The sequence below is a fragment of the Syngnathus scovelli genome, chromosome 15 (assembly GCF_024217435.2).
Source record: "Syngnathus scovelli strain Florida chromosome 15, RoL_Ssco_1.2, whole genome shotgun sequence".
Taxonomy (NCBI): Eukaryota; Metazoa; Chordata; class Actinopteri; order Syngnathiformes; family Syngnathidae; genus Syngnathus; species Syngnathus scovelli.
This window is the reverse complement of record NC_090861.1, coordinates 10,332,945-10,353,580: the sequence shown is the minus strand read 5'-3', so window position 1 is coordinate 10,353,580 and position 20,636 is coordinate 10,332,945. Positions and strand designations below refer to the sequence as shown.

The 20,636-nt window shown below is 42.3% G+C and overlaps 1 protein-coding gene across 15 annotated transcripts in view; it reads left to right on the top strand.

The window, feature by feature from the left end:
• phf14 (PHD finger protein 14) overlaps positions 1-20,636 on the top strand; it is a 260,453-nt gene that overhangs the window by 21,508 nt on the left and 218,309 nt on the right. For all 15 annotated transcript variants that reach the window (XR_007486408.2, XM_049743153.1, XM_049743155.2 and 12 more), the window contains exon 3: positions 3,030-3,775. Coding sequence is in view for 14 of the 15 variants with exons in the window: in XM_049743153.1 (XP_049599110.1) it covers positions 3,030-3,775 (746 nt within the window). In the remaining variant the exon portion in view is untranslated. The remainder of the gene's footprint in view (positions 1-3,029; positions 3,776-20,636) is intronic.

Genomic DNA, 20,636 nt, shown 5'->3' with positions numbered 1-20,636 from the left:
ACTGATTAACTTGCAAACGGACACTTGTGTGCGTGTGAACTGGGATAGGGCGGAGGAGACACGCTCGCAACCGATCATGAGCGCTGGCTCATGTGCGCGTTCCCGTTAGGACGAGTTTCATTTCTGGGGCGTGCAGGTCCCCGCGACAGTGCCAGCTTATTATTGATATTATGACACAATGCTTTGGGCCAGTTTAGATTTAGACGCCGGCCGCATTTGGCCCGCGGGCTGGAGGTTGGACATGACTGCTTTAGCAGAATGTGATTCTCCTCATTGTTAGTTTGAACCATTGCGTGCCCTTCCCTGGCAGAAAATTAGCCCTGCCATCTCACAGGCATCTGAGGCAGTTGGGGGTGTATACAGCTAAAGACGTGGCACAATGCTGTGAAAAATTTGATGATGCTCATAGTTTCACCTGGGCATGCCAGCTCGGACCCCTGCTGCCTAGTCTTTTCATGCATGTGACTATGCTTGATGCAGATAAAGTGGCGGTATGAAGACAAAAACGTCTCATCTTAATGCAAGGGTTGATACTTTAGGTCTGTATTATTATCAAGGACTAAAAATTTGCAAAAAAAGCATGTAAACATTTTCCTGATAAACACCACTATTAATACCATTAATACCTAACTAAATAAAAACTAAATACCAAAAAAGAAATCACAATTACTTTGATATTTGCATTCACAAGTATTTAACCAATCATTTACTTTTTGAAGGAAACAAGAAAATGTTTAAATGAAAATTATATTTACTCTAATCCATTTCTGTGGAAGTCGCACCTTTTTTTCATAGTTTGGGTGGGGGTGCGACTTATACGCAGGAGCGACTTATATGTGAAATTTTTAAAATAATTTTTTATTTTATTTTTTGCCACTCACACATTTCCCTCCGTGACTTGTCACCTTACCGTGGTGGAGGGGTTTGCGTGTCCCAATGATCCGAGGAGCCATGTTGTCTGGGGCTTCATGCCGCTGGTAGGGTCACCAATTGCAAAAGGGTCCTCAAAAACCCCCTTATGATGAAAAAAATATATGGACTCAGATTTCCCTCGCCCGGACGTGGGTCACCGGGGTCTCCCTAAGGAGCCAGGCCTGGAGGTGGGGCTCGAAGGAGAGCGTCTGGTGGCCGGGCCTTTGCCCATGGGACCCGGCTGGGCACAGCCAGAAAAGGAAACGTGGGTCCCCCTTCCCATGGGCTCACCACCTGTGGGAGGGGCCAAAGGGGTCGGGTGCAATGTAAGCTGGGCGGCGGCCAAAGCCAGGGACCTTGGTGGTCCGATTCCCGGCTGCGGAAGCTGGCTCTTGGGACATGGACTGTCCTCTCTCTGGCTGAAAAGGAACCCAAGCTGGTGTGCGAGGCAGAAAAGTTCCGACTAGACATAGTCGGACTTGCCTCCATACACAGTTTGGGTTCCGGTACAAGCCCTCTCGAGAGGGTCTAGACTCTCTTCCACTCTGGAGTTGTCCACGGTGAGAGGCGTCGAGCAGGTGTGGGTATACTTATTGCCCCCCAGCTGGGCGCCTGGACATTGGGGTTTATCCCGGTGAACGAGAGGGTAGTCTCACTCCGCCTTCGGGTGGGTGAACGCGTCCTGACTGTTGTTTGTGTCTAGGCACCAAACAGCAGCTCAGAGTACCCACCCTTTTTTGAGTACTTGGAAGAAGTGCTGAAAGCGCTCCTTCTGGGGACTCCTTCGTTCTACTGGGTGACTTCAATGCTCACGTGGGCAGTAACAGTGAGACCTGGAAGGGCGTGATTGGGAGGAGTGGCGCATGGAGTTCTGGAGTCAACATTTTCTTACACAGACACAGAGGACGAAGATTTCGATGGATTTAATGATTTGGAGTAACACAGATGGTTCGATAACATTGAAGTTTATATTATAGTTTGATATATAGTTTATATATAGTTATATGGGCCTGTGGAATAAGTTGAACTGCAACTGACGTCAGCGGCGCACCGCACACACTTCTGGGGTTAGAAGCGCCGGTTTTACACAAAGGACGAAGATTCCAATGAATTTAATGATTTAGAGTGACACGGATAGTTCGATAAAATTGTTGTATATATTATTGTTATTTGTATATATATAGTTTATATTTAGTTATATGGGCCCGTGGAATAATTTGAACTGCAACTGACGAGTTACGCGCACACGGCGTTGTTTACACAAAGGAGGAAGAATTCGATGGATTTAATGATTTGGAGTGACACAGATGGTTTGATAAACGTGTTCTTTATGTTATAGTTATTTGAATCACTTTTAATGTTACGTCAGGCCCGTTCTCAGCTCCTCGTTTGTGTTTATGTCACGTTAGCATACTGAATCGTTTAGCCTGTTGTTACTGGTTCCTGTCTGTTCTTGGTGTTGGATTTTGTCAAATAAACTTCCCCCAAAAGTGAGACCTATACTCTGGTGCGACTTATATATGTGTTTTACCCTTTATTGTGCATTTTATGGTTGGTGCGACTTATACTCCGGTGTGACTTATAGTCTATTTTGTACTTTGTATTTTGGACCAACAAAATGTGTAAAATTAGTGATATTGTCTTATAGTAATATCTCTTATTATGAGTCTGCCAATTCTGTAATTATGAAGTCTAAAAATCATAGTAGTAACTGAATTTCCATTAATTGCACAGCCTTAACATACACAATTTGGGGTGTGTATCGATTTTGAAAATCAAAATCGATTCGCTTCACAAGGGCCCAAATTGATTCAATTCATGATTCACTTTAATTTTTGATTCAGTTAAGGATTTCATGAAACCATTTTTTTTGGCACGTTAAACATTCTTAGAAAAACCAATGCATGTAGTCTAATCGTCTTGCTCTAACTTCGTGCACAAATAAAAACATGAACATTTACATTACAGCTGTAATACGCTGGGTTTTGAGTTTCTAATCGCAGACCATGTGTAAAGGGTCTGATTATTTGGGCAGCTAAATCAACTGAGTATTAAGACACCGTAGGATCCAAATGTCGAATTTCGTATAATTTTCCATTTGTTGTGTTTTCTCATAGGATCAGATGGAACAGGCAATGGCAGTGACGAGGAAGGTTCTAAACCAAGTGCCGCAGGTTCCGAAAGTGACTCCGATAATGTGGTTTCGATAGATATTGGTACTGATGAAGAAGAGCCCAAACATCTGACTGCGAAGGATAACGTGGCTGAAGATGAAGAGAAGTCGAAACAGCAGAGCTCCTCAGATGCCTCTGCTGTTAGTCCACCTAAAGGCAGACGAAAGAGCAAGAAGGTTTTGGAGCCTGAGTCCCGTGCAGAGGCTGGTATTATCTCAACCTTGGCATCTGAGGCTGGGAGTGATAATGCTGACGTGTATGAAACTGAGCCCAAAAAATGGAACTTTCGCAGGAATCGTCCACTTCTTGACTTTACAACCATGGAAGAGCTGAATGAAATAGATGACTATGATAGTGAGGATGACAATGACTGGAGACCCACAGCGGGAAAGAAGAGAGGCAAGGCAGCAACGCAAAAAGGTGGTGGCACAGATGAAGGAGACAGTGCCATTGCAGATGATAATGATGGGGATGATGATGAGGATGATGATAAGGATGACAATGATGAAGACGATTATGATGTAGATGATGATGGCGAGGATGAGGATGATAAGGAAGATGATGAAGTAAACAACAGTAGCAGTGAGAGTGACAAGGAGGTGAAGAAACCCAAGAAAAAAGCTAAAAACACCAATGCTTTTGATGAAGAATTAACAAATGACAGCATGTCCCAAGGAAAAGGAATTGAGGTAAGCATTTGTTTACTAACTTGTGAACCTTTTAATGCACTATTTTTTTGGCAGATTTGTGGGTGGGAAAGTCATAATTGAAATGACTTATAGGAAAGATGGTGTTTTTAATAGATGTTGTTATATAAAGACCCTTCTAAAAGTATTGAAACGGGAATGCCTGTTTTTGTTGTCTATTAAAGGAATTTGTATGGAGAATCAAAACTGGCCAAATCATAAATAAATAAAACTATAATTGCAAATTAAAGGAACAAAATAAAAAGAACAAAAATATGTACCGTATTTTCCGGACTATAAGTCGCTCCGGAGTATAAGTCGCACCAGCCATAAAATGCCCCAAAAAGTGAAAAAGCCATATATAAGTCGCTCCGGAGTATAAGTCGCATTTTGGGGGGCAATTTATAGGACAAAATCCCACACCAAAAACAGTCATGAAATAGCAACAACAGGCTAAACAATAGCAACAACAGGCTAAACGATAGGTATGCTAATGTGACAAATACAAACAAAGAGCTGAGAACGGGCCTGACGTAACATATAGAGTGATTAAGCACAACTATTATATGAATAACATGTTTATAAAACCATCGGTGTCACTCCAATTCATTAAATAGCAACAACAGGCTAAACAATAGGTATGCTAACGTGACAAACACAAACAAAGAGCTGAGAACGGGCCAAATAATAATAAATAATAATAATAAATATAAGAGGAGCAAAAATAGAGCAAGTGTACATGCAGCAGACAGTGGACTTGGATATGGTGCTTTAAAGTGTTAATTGCTTTATTTGATGTTTTCTCTTTTTTATGTTTTGAATATGTTCAAGATAAAGATATAAAAGCATGTGAAGTGATCAACTATACTAAAAATAACATGGGAAGTGGCCAACTAGACTTGTAAGTAAGTGATGTCTTAATGATCAAGTAAAAATTTGTGAAAAAAAACATATATAAGTCGCTCCTGAGTATAAGTCGCCCCCCCACCCAAACTATGAAAAAAAGCGCGACTTATAGTCCGGAAATTACGGTAAATATAAATAAAAATTAATACAAAAATAAAGCTAAAAAAAATGTATAAATATATATAGCAATAGATAAAAATGAATATTCACAGAATCAAATTTGTTATTCACTTCGGTCCTAAGTGTGTCAATAAAGGCAATTTATTTATTCTACTGTGACGTTACGTTTTTATGCTGTGGTAAGGTGGTTCATATCGGGTACTTTTTTGTTTTGTATCCTCTAGGTCAAGTGTCAAACTCAAGGCCTGCGGGCCAGATGTGGCCCGCCATGTTATTTTATGTGGCCCGCGAGGGTTTAAAAGTTTTGAGTGTCTAGAAATAAATACCCAAAAATAAATTAAGAGCGTGCTTTGACCAAAAAACTGCCTTTCAACTACGTTAGCCTCAGCAGTGTCCATGCCAACGAGTGGAATTTAGATATAAATAATGATCCCAAAATGTCCAGTAAGAGAAAAGTTGATGCAGATGGAAGACTATTTCAAGAAAGATGGGAAGGCGAATACTTGTTTGTGCTTCGAGGAGAAAGACCGGTATGTCTTTTGTGTTACTAGGCGGTGTCGGTTGTCAAGAGTTCAATCAGCGTCGACATTTTGACACCAAACACGGAGCTAAGTACGCTAAAGCTAGCCTTCATGAAAAGCAACAAATTGCCCAAGAAAAAAAAGGCAAACTGCGGTCGCAGCAGAGTTTGTTCATGAAATCCACAGCCAAAAACGAGGCCGCGGTGAAAGCTAGCTTCATTGTGGCTGAAGAAATCGCCCACGTCTTTTTCAGAGGGAGCCTTTTTGAAGCAGTGCATGCTGAAGGTCTGTGAGCAGGTGTGTCCCGACCAGTTACAGACTTTTAAAAATGTCAGTTTATCAAGAAACATCATCGCTGACCAAGTGAAGGAACTAGCAGAAAATCTAACAACACAGCTGGCCGAGGAGACAGGCTGCTACACAGCTTTTTCATTAGCTGTTGAGGAAAGCCCAGATAACACGGACGCAGCGCAGTTATCAATTTTTATTAGAGGCATAAAGTCGGACCTCTCTATCACTGAGGAGCTGTTGGATGTGGCTGCAATGCATGGGACCACGACGGGACAGGACATTTTTGATGCGCTGGAGAAGTCAGTAAGTAAAAATGCATTGCAGTGGGAAAACTTGGTCGGATTAACGACAAACGGTGCACCGGCAATGTGTGGAGGAAAAGTGGGCTTGTTTGGACTAATGAAGGGGAAAATGCAAAAAATGAACTGTCACACACCTCTGATAACGTATCATTGCATTATCCATCAAGAAGCTTTGTGTGGGAAGGTGCTGGGGATGGAGGACATTGTGACCACAGTCATGAAAACATTGAACTTCATTGGGCGCATCTCGTGTGTGTATGCAGACAAATTGTTGTCATCAAACCATCAGTTGGATGCAAGGCTGTGTGAAGCCTTTTTTTTGTAAAATGCTACATGTGTCATACATGTTCTTTGCAGCTCAGTTTTATGTTATTTTTCTTTATTCACTTGGACAGTTTGATCCTTCATTAATGAAGTTACCGTAATTTCCGGACTATAAGCCGCACTGGACTATAAGCCGCACCAGCTAAAATTCGGGGATATTTTAGTTTTTTTTCTTACATAAGCCGCACCGGACTATAAGCCGCACGTGCACATTAGTTTTTTACAAAGAAATACAGTACACAGAAAGCCTTTTTAAAGTTTTAATAACATACTTTAACATGTCTTTCTAAACATTGCCTGTGACACAGCAGTAGTACCGCAGCAACACGGAAGTGTGCACGCGAGTTATTAACAAAGAAAGACTGGACACAGAAAGCTTTTTTAAAGTTTTAATAACATACCTTAACATTTCTTTCCAAACACTGCCTGTGACGCGGCAGTAATACCGCAGCAACATGGAAGTAACACAGCACTAATAGGGTTTGATTAAATAAAACATACCGGTAAAAGTCACTGAGACGCGGCGGTAACACAGCAGCAATACGGTAGCAGAGCACTAACAGGGCTGGTTAAAGTAAAAGTAAAATAAAGAGCTTCATCGTCTTCATCTTCCTCCTGTGCACTGAAACCATCGAAGTCTTCCTCCTCAGTGTCCGATTGGAATAGCGTTAGATATCCTTCGCCTCACACTTTCTCAGTCTCTCTTTCGTCGTCGCTTTTATGCATTTCTTCGAGTGTGATGAGGGTCTGTTCATGCTAATCTTATTCATGCACGAAGCGCTAAATTACATTTAACTAGCGAGCGACACGTATAGCTCCAGAGTAGACGGGACCGCGAAATAAAGAAAAGGGTGACGCAACACAATGTCATCAACATCGACTGCCTTTAGCTTAAAAGTGGCATCATATGCATTTCTTTTGTCCCCCATAATGACGGTTTGTGTATAAAAGCTTCCTTTCAGTGATGTCCGTCTTGATCTCGTTCTGTCTCTTCTTTGTATGAATTATATGGCACTATTCGCCTGGCGGATGGACATGCGATCAACACACCACTTTTCTCCCCAGTGACCGTGTCCATATATCCCTCCGTCCAGCAAAGCGGTGCTGCACAACAGTGGTCCACAGCCTTTTTACGAGTGTATAAAAGTGATCGTCATCACAAAAATCACGGAAATAATCATATATAAGCCCCTCATAATGATGGTTTGTGTACAAAAGCAGGTGTCCACGTTGTAACATGAGATATTTATACAGAAAGATGATACAAAGATTTTTTTACAGTAATTTTTAATTACCGTAAATACATGCATTTTCCAAAAAGTGCACGGCAGTAACACAGCAGCAACAAGGCAGTACAACGACAGTAAAACTGCAGTAACACATCTGGTTAAAAAAATAACCAGTCTACCAGAAAAGTCATTGATCGCTTACTGTAAATAAATGTATTTTTCCAAAAAGTCCCTGTAACACGGCAATAACACAGCAGCAACACGACAGTACAACGGCAGTAACACCACTGGTTAAAAAAATAACCAGCCTACCAGAAAAGTCATTGATCGCTATCTTCATCTTCCTCCTGTGCACTAAAACCACTGAAGTCGTCTTCTTCAGTGTCGGACTTGAACAGGCTCAGGATGACTTCGTCAGACACTTTCACACCGTCTCTCTCTCTCTTTATCGTTGTCGCTCTCACTGTCACTTGCGTCTCGAGGCGAAGTTGTGCTCGTGCCGTTCTCTTCATCACGCAGCAGTCCAGCCTTTCGAAACCTGCATCAAATGCTTTTCTTTGTGTGTTTTCCATGATGAGGGTGTGTGCGTGATGCGCGAAATGTTCAAAACGCAAACTAGCACGTCTTCCTCGGCACATTATCTCTTCTTCGTCTGTCTCGCTCTTGCTTCCTGCTAGAGCACCCCCTGGAGGCCGCAAAAATCCATAAATACGCCGCGCCGCCATTTAAGCCTCAGGGTTCAAATTAACCTTCTGAATAAAATGCATTAAAAGTTCACATTCATTGCAATTTGTTTTGGGTGAGCAAAATGTCAGAAGAATTGAATTCAAATGCTGATTGATTGGGTTTTAATACAATGCAGATGGTCCAAACAGCGCCACTGCTTTGTGTAATCGCTGAGTCACATTGCAGAGTAAGAGAAAGGGTTTAGAACCCTCTGACGCAGGTCACCGAGCGTGCATTCCTACTAAAGCTCATAATAGTCACAAGCAACACAGCCAGAATAAGCAGCAGCCATAGTAGTGTTTCAAAATAGTATTTTTGTTGTTGTTTTTTTCTTCAAGATACCGCACAACAGTGGTACACAGCCTTTTTACGAGTGTATAAAAGTGATCAAGTCATCACAAAAATCACGAAAAAAATCTTATACAAGCCGCACCCGACTATAAGCCGCAGGGTTAAAAATTTGGGAAAAAAGCCGCGGCTTATAGTCCGGAAATTACGGTATATGGGTTTTCATAAGCTGACAACATTTAAAAGGATTTATGTTAGAGCAACAAGCAAACATATGTTTTCTATGGAACTGTAATTGTCATTTGAATAAGTTATAATAAATAATGAGTTATTTAACATTAAGGAGTAGTTGCATTTATTTTACATTACATTCGATTACATTTAGTTACATTTATAAATTACATCTGGCCCTTTGAGGACAGCCATTATGCTGATGTGGCCCTCGGTGAAAATGAGTTTAACACCCCTGCTCTAGGTCAAATGAACGGGGTTAATGGTTTTCATGTTTCTACTCAAAGTGCCCCCCTACAGACCCATTTTCTTTTCATTGTTCATGTCAACTTTAAAATATCGAATTTTTACCAGTGTACAAAGTTTGGTGAGTTTTTGTGCATCTTCAGGGTGTGCAAATTGTGATCCTTTAGAGAGGAAAAAAAAAAAGCCTACAAATACAATATGTCTTCCCAGCGTTCCTTGCTTGGGCCCTAAAAATGTACGAAATGAAATATACTATTATGGTGAAAGTTAACAAAACAAACATACAAACAAGCAAACAATTGCACTATTGTTTCACAAAAGAACGTCACCAGTTGTAGTGCTCTTAGTACTTGACTGATAGCTCTAGCCTTTTAAATTCCTTGGAGGGGGAGTACTCCTGCTGGGGACTTCAGATTTGAAAGAGGACTTCAATACTCACATGGACAATGGTAGTGAGACCTGGGGGAGGGAAGAGTTTCGTGAGGCCAAGGACATAAAGAATTGATGTGGATTTTGGCCTGTAGTGTTTCACAGCCATGTGAAGTTAATGTCTCTTGGAGTCTTGTTCCAGACAGAGGAAAGAAATTCAAGATTCAAGAGTTTTTATTCGCCATGTTTGAGCGTGCCAAACAAGGAATTTGACTTCAGTACATCACAGCCTCTGTTCAACATTTAGGTGACTAACAACAACACTCAGGACATGTGAAAAATTGAAGATATTCTCAAACATCCCCTGATCTTAAACTCCCAAGAGGGCAAGGAAAAACTCAAAACTCCAGCTAGGGGAAATGAGAAACCTTGAGAAGAGACCACAGATGGGAGGGTCCCTCTTCCAGGATGACCAAGCTGCAATGGATGCAGAGAGGACACATAGTACAAACAGTGTAGACAATTCAAAAAAGGTGTGGAGAGCAGGATATTATTGCACAGCAATGACTCTGAGACACTGAGTGGTGTGAGTTCATCAGAGCAACAGCCTGGGGGAAGAAGCTGTCTCTGTGTCTGCTGGTTTTGGCGTACAGAGCTCTATAACGCCGTCCGGAGGGGAGTAGTTCAAACAAACTGCAACCTGGATGAGAAGGGTCTGTAGAGATATTGCTTGCACGTTTCCTGGTCCTGGACAGGTACAAGTCTTAGATAGATGGGAGGTTGATTCCAATTATCTTTTCTGCAATCCTGATTGTCCGTCGCAGTCTGTGCTTGTCTTGTTTGAAGGCCGATCCAAACCAGACAGTGATGGAGGTGCAGAGGACAGACTGGATGATGGCAGTGTAGAAGGTCTTCAGCAGCTCCCGCGGCAGGTTGAACTTCTTGAGCTGTCTCAGGAAGTAAAGCCTCTGCTGGGCCTTCTTCCGGACAGAGTCTATGTGGCCGGTCCATTTCAGGTCCTGAGAGATTGTGGTTCCAAGGAACTTGAAGGTGTCTGTGGAGAGAATTGTATTACTGCGGATAGTGAGGGGTGAAAGTGGTGAAGGGTCTCGCCTGAAGTCCACTGGACCAGCCGCTCCACCTCCTGTCTGTACGCAGTCTCATCACCGTCCTGGATTAATCCGATGAGAGTGGTGTCGTCTGCATACTTCAGGAGCTTCACAGGAGAGTCACCTGAGGAGAAATCGTTGGTGTAGAGAGAGAGAAGAGCAGTGGGAGAGGACGCACCCCTAAGGGGCGCCAGTATTGGTGGTCCGGGTGTCAGATGTGATGCTCCCCAGCCTCACACGCTGTCTCCTGTTGGTCAGGAAGCTGGTGATCCACTGACAGGTGGAGGCAGGCACGGCGAGCTAGATGAGCTTCTTTTGGAGGATGTCAGGAGCGATGGTGTTGAACGCCGAGCTGAAGTCCACAAACAGAATCCTGGCGTACGTTCCTGGGGTGTCCAGGTGGTGCAGGATGTAGTGCAGTCCCATGTTGACCGCATCATCCACCGACCTGTTTGCCCAGTGGGCAAACTGGAGGGGGTAAAGCAGGGGGCCCGTGACATCCTTCAGGTGGTTCAGCACTAACCTCTCGAAGGATTTCTTGACCACAGATGTCAGAGCGACAGGTCTATAGTCATTCAAACCTGTGATCAACAATACATCAACAAATTGATTCATTCAGTGTGTCAAACCTGCACTTATTATATTTAAGCAACCGGCTTCCCATTACATAAAGGGTTAAATAAGCCGGGGGTGAAGAGACTCGTCCGAATTGCTAACCACCTTTATTAAATTAATTCTAAAAGAATCAATATAATCTCTTTATTACGCCAATCCCTTTGAAGTCAAACGACGCTCGTGCCGAGTAACTTAAAATTGAGACATGTCGTCAGAATAACCGCGGCATACTGATGGCTCCCTTCTGTGATTCGAGGCTTTTGTTAAATTTCAGGTATATTTGGATGTCTTTAAGACCTCAGGGATTCGTTATTTACACTAGCGCGCATTCGCTCCAGCTGAGTTTAAGATAACGATTTCGAACCAGAATACCTGATGTTAAGGATTATAGCTGTCTTCACTTTAAAAAGGATTGAACGGATTTAAAGAACGACTATGATAGGGACATAAAGGAGATTTAAAGTTCTCATATAAAACCATGCTCAACATAATTAATGCTAAATAATCGCTAACCAAATTAAGGATTAAGAAGAAATTTAATGAATACGCAAAAAAAAGACTTACAAGTCGAAAAAACAACAATGAATTCTGCTCACCCATCTCAGAACAAAAGAGGAGACAAAAGGTCTAAAATCCTATTTGGTTGAACAATTCGAGTGATCGGCTCTCCTTTGTTCCAAAATCCGAATTCTGTTTAAAAAGAGGAAAGGTCTGCCGATGAGGAGATTAGCCAGCGCTGTAACATTGGCGTCTTCCCCTTTCTGCCCGAAGCGGCTGTCTCCTCTGCCTTCCTCTTAAAACTTGACAAAGCCCAATTCGAAGCTTAAAATTTGACAAAGTCCAATTTGAAGACTCTGGAAATTCATCCATCCATCCATCCATCCATTTTCTGAACCGCTTAGTCCCCACGGGGGTCACGGGTGTGCTGGAGCCTATCCCAACCGTCAACGGGCAGTAGGCGGGGGACACCCTGAACCGGTAGCCAGCCAATCGCAGGGCACACAGAGACAAACAAACATCCACACTCGCACTCACACCTAGGGACAATTTGGAGTGCTCAATCGGCCTACCAAGCATGTTTTTGGGATGTGGGAGGAAACCGGAGTGACCCACGCGGGCCCGGGGAGAACATGCAAACTCCGCACAGGGAGGGTGGGGCCGGAATCGAACCCGCACCCTCCTAACTGTGAGGTGGACGTGCTACCCAGTGCGCCACCGAGCCGCCTTCTGGAAATTAATTTTAGTAGATTTTGGTCCAATCTCAAAAAGAATGAAAAATCCATCTTCGTCTAAACGGCGTTCTTTACTCCGGGCAGCAACGGGGCCATCACCCTGACCAGGAAAAGCCCTTCTCTTGTCTGAAGCCAAGCTTTTATAGGCTTGTCAGCTCCTCTGGCATTACCTCATCGGAATGTGTGGAATGTCTGGAATGCCTGGTATGCTAGGAATGCATGACCTCATCTGATTTTCCAGCTGATATTTTAATGCTGTCTCAGCAGATTTCTCAGCTGATATTTTAGGGTTGCGCAATCTTCACCTGACTCTCAGCTGGGAACCATTGGTTGCCTTGGCAACTTTGCTCAAAACAGCAAGCATTGTTCATGACTGTTCTCTGCTGGTGTTTCCTGTTTTGCTCGTTCTTTCACTATTAGCCCTTGATGTCTCCTCTCAACTTAATACATTCAGGTATGGATGGAACACCAATGTTAAATAAAGGTTGGATAAAACATTGCAACATTAATAACATATATCTTGTCCAGTAAAGATCAATCTTAACACATAATCATACTTAGCCATAATAATGGGTTCTTCTAACTTTAACATATATATTGATATTGCTCTAGCTGTTACAGCTTAAAATTAAGGCATAGCAAACTCATATTCCAAAATCATGTGTTGCTACATGTTTGAACAGGTGTCCTCCTAGTTGCTAACAATTTAATTTATTAGATTTGTTAGTTTCTATCAGGTCACCCCTATGTCAAGCTTTAACACCATCTCCTGGTGAAATTTTGGAACTACTACATCTTTTGGGATAGCCACTGTGCCTGGGCCAAATTCGATACCCAATTTTACACTATCTTGTACCACCATGCCACTTGACAAGTGTTTCCAATGATGAGACTATGCATCAGTCTTTACTGGTAAAGTAGCTGAGCTGAAAGGCAAAGTTTGCGATTTTAATGGTTGGATGTTCCCACGTTCACCTATGGTCTGTGGATCGTGATTAAAAGAACAAGCCTCAATGATCCGTAAGACAAAAAAAGTATATTTTATCTGGGCCTCCAGTAGCGATACAGTGAGAACCTCAGAAATTGGACCACATTGTGAGTAGCCTGATGAGGTGGCTCTGGCATTATGTTAAGAACACCCAAAAGGCAGGAGTCAGGAAAGATCAAGTTACTTTGGAGAGACTGGTTGGATCTTAGGTTGCTTAATTGCAGCTCTCACTGCTCGATGATTTGATTGTGACCCGCAAGTTATTCTCACTCCATATTAAGGATAATCAAAATTCTCTTAAATGCATCAAACAGCAAGCATTGACGCACCTCCTTGGAGTAGCTATAATTGAAGAATATTTTATCTTTTCTTTGATTGTAAAAAAAAATGGGTATAAAAAAAATGGGTGTGTACCAGCTGGATTGTAAATGGGTGAACTTAAAATCAGTCCTTAAGGCCTGAGCGGAACCCACTGCGGGTTCTCCATTGTAATTGAATTATTCCTCCATCCATCCATCCATTTTCTGAACCGCTTAGTCCCCACGGGGGTCGCGGGCGTGCTGGAGCCTACAATATTTCAATCTTGGACTGTATCATATAAAGTCCTGGGATATTGAAAGGGATAAAAATGCATATGCAGCAGCATATCAGTGTACGTATACAGCAGTGGTGGGCCGTCAGGGCCTCTGTTAGAGATTTGCTCACTCCAACTTATCTTGCAAGAACCACAAGGGAGACAAGCAAGTTCTTTTAGACACCTGCAGGTGGAGAGTCCATTCGTCGCTGTCTGAACAGCGATGATCGAATGAAGTCTAACTCAGGCCTCTTGCAGGAGCATTTTTATTGAGAGAAACAGAGTGGGGGTATGGGTAGGCTGGCTAAAGCCCTTGTCCTCTAGTCTAAACATGTCAGGGGATGTTTTACGACCTTGTGATAAGGAGGACAAGGTAAGGTATTTATTACCTGTTGCATTCCAACATAATCCTACGATAAAGATAACCTGGAAAACCCTAACATCTCCCTCCTGTTTTATCATATGATTATGCTACCCCAAACAACAAAGACAAGTAAGAAAAAAAACCCACATATATATGTATAATGAAGAAAGAAGAATAGGAAAAATAAAAACAACAAACAATGATAGCAACACTTTCCAGTGAAGATGAGGCATTACCTTAATACCCCAGATCAAACTTATTGTGTAAGCGAAAAACCTGCTGGCCAGATGTTATTAGCAGGAAAATTCTTACACGGCCCCTGTGCCACAGGCGACCAGAATGCTATGAATAAAAAATAAAAAGAAAAACACAGAAACAGTACATCATTGTATCCATCACTTGCGAAGCATTTTCGATGGTCAAATCATCAAGTTTCTGTAAAACATGCCCAACAGAACAGCATCTACGCAATCCACGTGTCATTATCGTCATCACATCCGTCATCTCTAAGAAGTTGTATATGAACTTGGGCTACAGTAGAGGACACAAACTTCGACACAGCAGACTTCAAACATGGGATAACGCAGGTCGTAAACAAGCACAACACCATCAGCACAGCAAGCACAGGGGACAGCAATTTCAACAGCAGTTGCCACCAGTTGCCAGAGAATAACCATGAAAAGAAATCAAACTGATGTGGGACCTTGTCTCTAGACATGGCCTGCTGTAAGTTCTTCAGCGAATTTATGGCGTCGTTGATGTGGGTGTCATTTTCTCCTGGTATGTATGTGCAACAGGAAGTCCCAATGATGTGGCACACACCACCTTGTGCTGCCGTCAACAAGTCCAGAACCATCCTGTTTTGCAAGACCATCAGTCTAATAGCCTGAATCTCTCTATTTTGTCCATCGTTGACTTGCAGTGAGAGATTCACAAAGGATTGAAAACGATAGTTCAGTGTCTCGATGAAGAGCGATAGTTTCCCAACCCCAATTTGAGGGAAGAGCGCAAGGACAACTTTGTCTCCGGCAGACCATACTTTATGGTCCTCTGGAACGTTCGCTCCCCAGACAGGGTCATGAGGGTCAAAGGTTGCAACTGCTCTGCGTCGACGTCCAGAAGAGTTGTGTGCTCCTTGAAAACGGCTCTCTCATCCTGGCACACAGCGGTGATGTCCAAAGCTCCCATCCAGTTTCCTCCTGGAGATCAGTCGTCGTTAATGCATTTGTGGGTCCTGCAACCTTGGATGCAACATGTGTAGTCAGCAAGACTTGGAATGGTCCCTCCCGTCGTGGCTGGCCCAGTTCCTTCTTTTGATGACCTTGGTGTAGACCCAGTCTCCTGGATTGATGGGGTTGTCGACCTGTGAGGAGGAAAGATCAAGCGGCAGTAAATTTGTCTTGAGCGTCCTGATCATATAATCTGCCAAGGACTGCTCTTCATCTGTTGTTTGCAACTCTCGTAGTCAATTGTCGTGCCCATTTAACTGGCAAATAGGAGTGTTTGCGGGAAGAGTTTGAACACCTCCTAATGATTCCCTTTAACCAAAAACTATTTATGACAGGGGCGTTCCCATTTATTGCCTCCTGGTTTAAAAGAGATTGTCTTACCCATGCCTTCTTTCTCCTCACACGCTCGCACCCACACAGGGTGTGAACACACACACACACACACACACACACACGCACGCACGCACGCACGCACACACACACACACACACACATCTGCACGCACACATACACAAAACGGCATACAAAGTTCAGACGAACGACAACAAGACTGTCACAATTTTACAGAGATTACTCACAAACAGAACACACAGACAAAGAGATTCTAATCCATCTCTCATGTAGCTTCTTTTGATAGAATCTCCTATCGGTAACTGTATAGCAGACGTTTTAGCATATAATCCCATACTCTGCTCTCTCGCTTCTACTTTTTCATGTCGGTGCAGTCGTAGGTGGCCCCTATTGCAGTCATTGTCTTGTTAACCGTCGCCGTGTGGCTCCTATGCATGATTGTGTGAATGTCAAAAATTGAATGTACCTAACTTTCTGACCATCCAACCTCCACTGTGGTATAAAAACCTTACTATTGTATTGAGTAGGTACATTGAGCAACCTAGCTTCCTCCTGACTGCCAAATGTCCTGTTCTAAAATTTATATAACTCGACCTCTACGTTTTAAGCTTGATGAGCCAAAATATCAGATCTTGCTCTTGTTTCCTACCGTTTTAGCCTATTTGTTTTATCCAAATCCGTTCAATCTCTGATTATTGCTTTTCTCTGTAGCCCTACGTATTTTTCAAATTTTTATTTATTTATTTATCAAATCTCCTCAGTTCTGTCAAACTCAGTGCACAATGAACCTCCCTTCCACTTTGAACCAAGCTTCACCAAATTTGGTAACGCCGTAGCAAGGAGTGCGATTTGGTCGTCGGACACTCCAAGTCCATATCTTTTTGCTGCACTTCACCCTCTCAAGTTGGTTTTCTTTTGTTGTTGCTTCAGAGCGACCCCATCCATCACTCTTGAATGAGTCCATTGTTCAAATGAGTCAATTTTCATCATTGTAAGTTCCTCCGCTTTTCACTGTCTTTTCTCGTCCCCGAGGATGTTGTCTGTCCTCCGGAGTGTACTTGTCCTTCTCCAAGCACGACAGCAGTCTTTTCTTGTCCTTTGCCAAAGGTCAAAGGTGCTTCAGAGCCAGGCACCATTTTGTAGTTGTTCACGGCTGCAGGCGAAGACTCGGATTGGGTTTCAGGGGCCCTGACACTGAGAATGACAGGCTGGGACGTCAAACTTGTAAGACTATCTCCAAATGTAGCTGCTTCCATCAATTTGCTGGTAACGTTTGTTTACCAAACTTAAAATTCTTCTAATAACAGCGGCCTCGTTTTTATATCGTAAATCCTGCAACTCATCTTATTTTTGAGCTACATTTTATCTATAGTTCCAATTTATTTACAGTATGTTGTCTTCAGTATAATTATTGAAAATCAACTCATCGAGGTCTGCGTTCCACATCAAGCCCTGATCTGTATGTCTTGACCTCTCACATGTTATTGTCATGCTTGCTCAAAAATGTGACTTAGAGTATGGTGCTGTGAATTCTCAATCTCCCCAATGAAATTGGATCCCACCTCGAAGTTCTTATCGTTCTCATGTTCCTGTTAGCCTGCAATTGTCCAAATCAAAAATGTTTTCTTTTAACTGTCTTTCTTTTGAACCTTTAAATCTCTCGTGTTGCTAACCTATCTACACCAGAACAAAAAATTTACCACAGTATGACACCAAATGTATTCGAAAATTCATTGTCATAAAGTGTTGTATTATTACTATCTTCCACTATCTGTCCTACTCACTCCCCCCCTTTTGAGGCTTGGCAACGCCCATGCCTCACACCTTGACAAACTTTTTGGGAGAATGTGTTCTTTACTACATACGATTCCATCATCATTTAGTTTGACTTTCTTTCCAAAACGCTTCTCAATTTCTCAGTTCACACATCTTCTACATGTGTTACTGGTTCTCCAGTTTTTTTTTTTTCTAGTTATTTATCAATCCAAAAGCTACGTGTTTCTTTCTAACATTCAACCTGCTCAAAACCACTCTTTCATCAAAGTCGCTCTACTAATTTTCTATAGTAGTCGCCAACGACTTCAACCATTCAACCTGTAATTTCTTTTCATTCAGGCTATCATTCATCAATGTTCATTTGCATCTCACACAGTCCCCAAAAAGGAGTCTTTCTATCACATTGGTCCCAATTCATTCAAGCTCACCACACAACATTCATATATCATTTTCAACTCAGGTTTCCTGGTAGAATAATCCACCAATTCAAAAAAAAATTAACTAAAACAAACAATTGGCAAATTAATCTGAATTTTTTCTTTGTTTTTAAATTTGAAGAACTCAATCTCTCAGATTTAGCTTGCATTTAGAATTTTGTATAATCTTATAACACAACCAATCAATTATTCCTATTAAATGTAGCATTGCAAAATCTTACATTCACAATTTAGCTTCTCCCAATTCTTGAAAGCATGTTCTGTCGTTTTTTTTCTTCGAATTTCTCATGTGGGCTCGACACTTTACATGCACTAGTGTGGATTAGTTTCTGCTCGCAAACAGACTTCTCTCTTTTTCCTCTCATTTTTATCTTTCAAAATCATTTCTGTTCTGCGGTGCAAATTGGATAGACCACAGTCTAGCAAAATTTTTTTTATACTAAAACTTTAGCCAATGTTCATTTTAACATATACGCACACACATGCACAGCTCTCGCATGCAAAAGGTAGGTCTCAGCAACAATGATTCGTCACAGGCTGGCCATTTCCTGTGGTCGATCATGAGCTGGTCCTTCCCATGCACACGAGGACAGCACATTCTAATTTTATTTATTTATCTTCTAGAAGCAAGTTGCATTCCTTTACCACTTGATTTGCATATTTTAACTTCAGTGTAACACAATTTGAGCTCTAGTCATTTGTAATTTGGGCATACAAACAGCATTGTCATACTTCTTGGATGGACAGGACTTCTAATAATCTAAAAAAAAAAATCTAATAATCTGACATTGACATGTTTTGCTGTCATATGGGCATCTATTCTTTCTTTCTCTGTATGAGCATAAGCGGTCAAAGAGGAGGAAGCTTGTCATGCTAAAAATTTGGCTTTTCCTCTGCTCCTTCCTCCACCCTTTGATTGATATTGTTTTGCAAAACGACACTCTCGTGCGAAGTGTCCTCGTCTCCCACAGTTCCAACAGTTGTCAGAACCTCGTGGGGGTTTTGAATTATATGGCGGCCTGCAACCTTGTTGGCCTCTACCTCTTCCTCTGCCTTGCTGGGACCCTTGGAAGAAGACTGTTGTATCTTCATCTAGTTCATCATCATCATTATCTAGATGAAATACATCAGAACTTTTGCCTTTTTTGATCACTTTTTCAGCATGTCTGGCCCATTGCATAGTTGTTGTCACACTTGCAACATCCACTTCCACCAAATGTTTCCTCACCCAGTTGCCTATTTCAGGGCGGAAATTAGTGAGGAGCGCATTTTTAAGCTGTTGTTGATAAGCACTCTCAGCTGTATCATTGAATGGGATGCCACTATGCACCCTGAATTCTTTTTCAAATCTCAATTGAATGGCGGCCTCATCACTTTTCAACCTTCTATCTTTTGTCTTTTGGATTTGTTCTCTTCTTTCTTGTGAAGCTTTCAACCACATTTTAGCACAATCCAATTCACTCTCTTTTCTTTTCTTTTTCAGTCCTATCTTCCTAGCCACACTGTCCTCCAAAACTTCAACCACTATCTTTCACACTTCAACTTTCAACTTCCCTTCTACACCATACTTTTTCTTCCACATGTATGGTGGAATGTCATTCATGGCATGTATTGCATACAATTAAGAAATCTACTTGCCATGTACTTCTCATCTCCGTCAAGAGGTAGAGATTTACCGTTTTTATTTCCCATCTTAATTCTAGTAGTTTAAGGTTTTACAATTTTTTTTTTTTCAAATTTTTTTTTCTTTGAGGATCCTCAATGCAGGTTTAAATTGACCTTCCAACAGATTACTAGCCTGTTTTATTGCCGTGGATCAACGCTAGAACTGCTTTTTAGTCAATTTATCCTACCAGTCACACACTCAATCACACTAACTCCAGCGCTTTTTTAGGCCTCATGGCTCGGACAAACCAAAGCCGTATCTCATAGCTCGGACAAACCAAAGCCGTATCTCATGGCTCGGATAAACCAAAGCCGTATCTCATAGCTCGGATAAACCAAAGCCGTATCTCATGGCTCGGACAAACCAAAGCCGTATCTTTAGCGCTTTAACTTACTTGTCCCCTCTTTCGTTGCACCACCGGATCCCGTCAATCCACCTCTGTCAGACGAAGGCAGACCTAAGATGCTGGCCCAGCGAAGAATTCTCTTCCCAGGACTTTCTTTTCCAGGTCCTCCTAATGGACGCTGGCTTGTCGACAATGCAGCACGTCCTCCTTCGCCGGTCAGATGGTGGGTATGAGGATCCCGGGTTTCGGCACCAAAATGTTAGAGATTTGCTCACTCCAACTTATCTTGCAAGAACCACAAGGGAGACAAGCAAGTTCTTTTAGACACCTGCAGGTGGAGAGTCCATTCGTCGCTCTCTGAACAGCGATGATCGAATGAAGTCTAACTCAGGCCTCTTGCAGGAGCATTTTTATTGAGAGAAACAGAGTGGGGGTATGGGTAGGCTGGCTAAAGCCCTTGTCCTCTAGTCTAAACATGTCAGGGGATGTTTTACGACCTTGTGATAAGGAGGACAAGGTAAGGTATTTATTACCTGTTGCATTCCAACATAATCCTACGATAAAGATAACCTGGAAAACCCTAACAGCCTCCAAGGCCTTCTCTGCTGGCCTAAAAATATCTGA